General features: G+C 48.8%; 1 protein-coding gene across 1 annotated transcript; it reads right to left on the reverse strand.

Moving 5' to 3' along the window:
- Positions 1-735: 735 nt before the first annotated feature.
- Positions 736-1,044, reverse strand: LOC126932876 (small cysteine and glycine repeat-containing protein 7-like). The gene has a single exon (XM_050752130.1). The coding sequence runs from the start codon at positions 1,042-1,044 to the stop codon at positions 736-738; it is 309 nt and encodes a 102-aa protein (XP_050608087.1).
- Positions 1,045-2,124: the final 1,080 nt, after the last annotated feature.

Here is a 2,124-nt window from a genome sequence, read left to right on the forward strand (position 1 = left end):
ACTTCTGCCTCCCGGGTTCAATCAATTCTCCTGCCTCCGCCTCCCAATTAGCTGGAAATACAGGCGTGCACTATCACATCTGGCTAATTTTTGTATTTGTAGTAGAGATGGAGTTTCACTACGTTGGCCAGGCTGATCTTGAACTCCTGACCTCAAGTGATCCACCCGCCTCGGCCTCCCAAAGTGCTGGGATTACAGGTGTGAGCCACCACACCCAGCAAGATAGAAACATCTTATGTTCCCCCTGTTGACATGGCAGAATAAACACAGAAGCACTCGGGGTTGTTGACATTGTTTTATTAGGGAAATAAGCAGTAGCTATGTGGTGACTGGAAACAGAACTCATAGAAAAGGTGGGAAACAGTGCCCATACAGGTGTAGAGAAGTAGAAACACGAAGGTGGAGACCACCTGAATACCCAGGAAACAGAACACTTGGGATCATGACCCTCTTGGCTGGGCTCAGCAAGGCAGACTGATCTGTAAGGATGAGTCTGGGGTTGTATTTTGGTAATGGCCATTTCCTATTTGGATTTGTTTTTTTAATAAAAAGATTTTAAACCACTACATTCAAAGAGGGGGTTATAGAATCCAAAGGAGCAAGTCCCTGGACACCCAGGTGATACCAGATAGGGAGGTCTGGGAGAGAAGCAGGCAGGGGCATGGGGGAAAGTCTCATTACCTGGAGAAAGCAGGACCCAGCATCTCAGTCTAGAAGCAGAGCCAGGCCAGCCGCCTAGCAGCAGCATTGCTTCTGGCAGCAGCCCTTCTGCTGGCAACAGCCCTTCCCACAGCCGCAGCCACACGAGCTGCAGGTGCGGCGGCAGCAGCAGATCACGGGCGTGCTACAGCAGCCCCCACAGCAGCCGCGGCAGCAGGGGCAGCAGCTGGAGCAGCAGCCCACCCGGTAGCACCTGCAGGTGGTGCAGCTGCCACAGCCACCGCCACAGCCACCGCCACAGCCACCGCAGCCACCACTGCAGCCACCGCAGCCACCACCGCAGCCACCACAGCCACCACAACTTCCACAACCACAGCAACCCATGGTGTCAGTAGCGAGGACTCGAGTAAAGTGAGGAAGGAGGACTCAGGAGAGGTGAGGAAGTCTGATGCCTCCTTCTGCTGGGGGAGGCCCTTATGTACCATCCTGAGGAGGATGCTGGTGGAGTGACCCAGGGCACATGACAAATAGCTACTTCCTTGTCACTATTTATCCCAGTATGTGTAAAGGAAATGAATAAAGGAATCTAGAGTTCTTTCTCATCTATATCCACTCTGGAAACATTTGGCTTTAAAAAAGAGTTACAGTTTAGAAGAAATTTTTCTAAAATTTTAAAGCTCCTGTTTACATATTAAGAACCAGCCTTCAAAGATTAAAACAGAAAAAAACTCAGAAGGTGTGATATACAAGGAAGGGGGATATGAATGCCTTCTGACTCAGTAGGATATGGGGACAAGAAGAGAAAGAAAAATAGAGGTAGAAGAAATATGTTGATGTGTATCTTCTCCTCTTCCTGGGATGGTCTGCTCAACTTCAGAGAGTGACCCCCAAGCCTCCCTCAGATCCCATGTGGAACGGAAGAGACCCAGAACATCTCCTTGCACAACGGAACAGAGAGGACAGCCGAGGAAGCTGGCAGATGAGGTGCCAGGATGTCACCATGGCAGGAGTGAAATGATCAAGGAACCAAGGGCCTCTGGGCAGCCAGGCAGCACTAGGATCAATGGGGAATGCAGCCCATCTTCCAGGCTATTGGCAGCACCGGAGAGAACCAGATGGAGACTGTGTTCTCAAGGAAGGACCACAAGGTCTTGACTGGGGCCAGAGAAGAAATTCTACTGCTCTGTGGACCACTTAGCTATATTCCATTATCATATCCACAGATTGTACCTAAATATCCCTGTTGTCTTCTGTACCATTGTTTGGCAGATTGACTGGATAGGGAAATGCGTATTACTCAAAGCAAATTATCACCACCTTTAGACACACAGTTGAAAGTACATGTCCTTCTGACTGTGAGTAACATGGAAACATCATTCATTACACATTATATAATGCATACCTGACGTATTAACTTGCAAAGAAAAAGATGGTTCCATGGATGGATAAAATAGAACTCTAGAA

The sequence above is a fragment of the Macaca thibetana genome, chromosome 12 (assembly GCF_024542745.1).
Source record: "Macaca thibetana thibetana isolate TM-01 chromosome 12, ASM2454274v1, whole genome shotgun sequence".
In the NCBI taxonomy this organism is placed as follows: Eukaryota; Metazoa; Chordata; class Mammalia; order Primates; family Cercopithecidae; genus Macaca; species Macaca thibetana.

Coding starts and splice junctions, on each gene's coding strand:
- LOC126932876 (XM_050752130.1), bottom strand. CDS start 1,044: ATGGGTTGCTGTGGTTGTGGAAGTTGTGGTGGCTGTGGTGGCTGCGGT.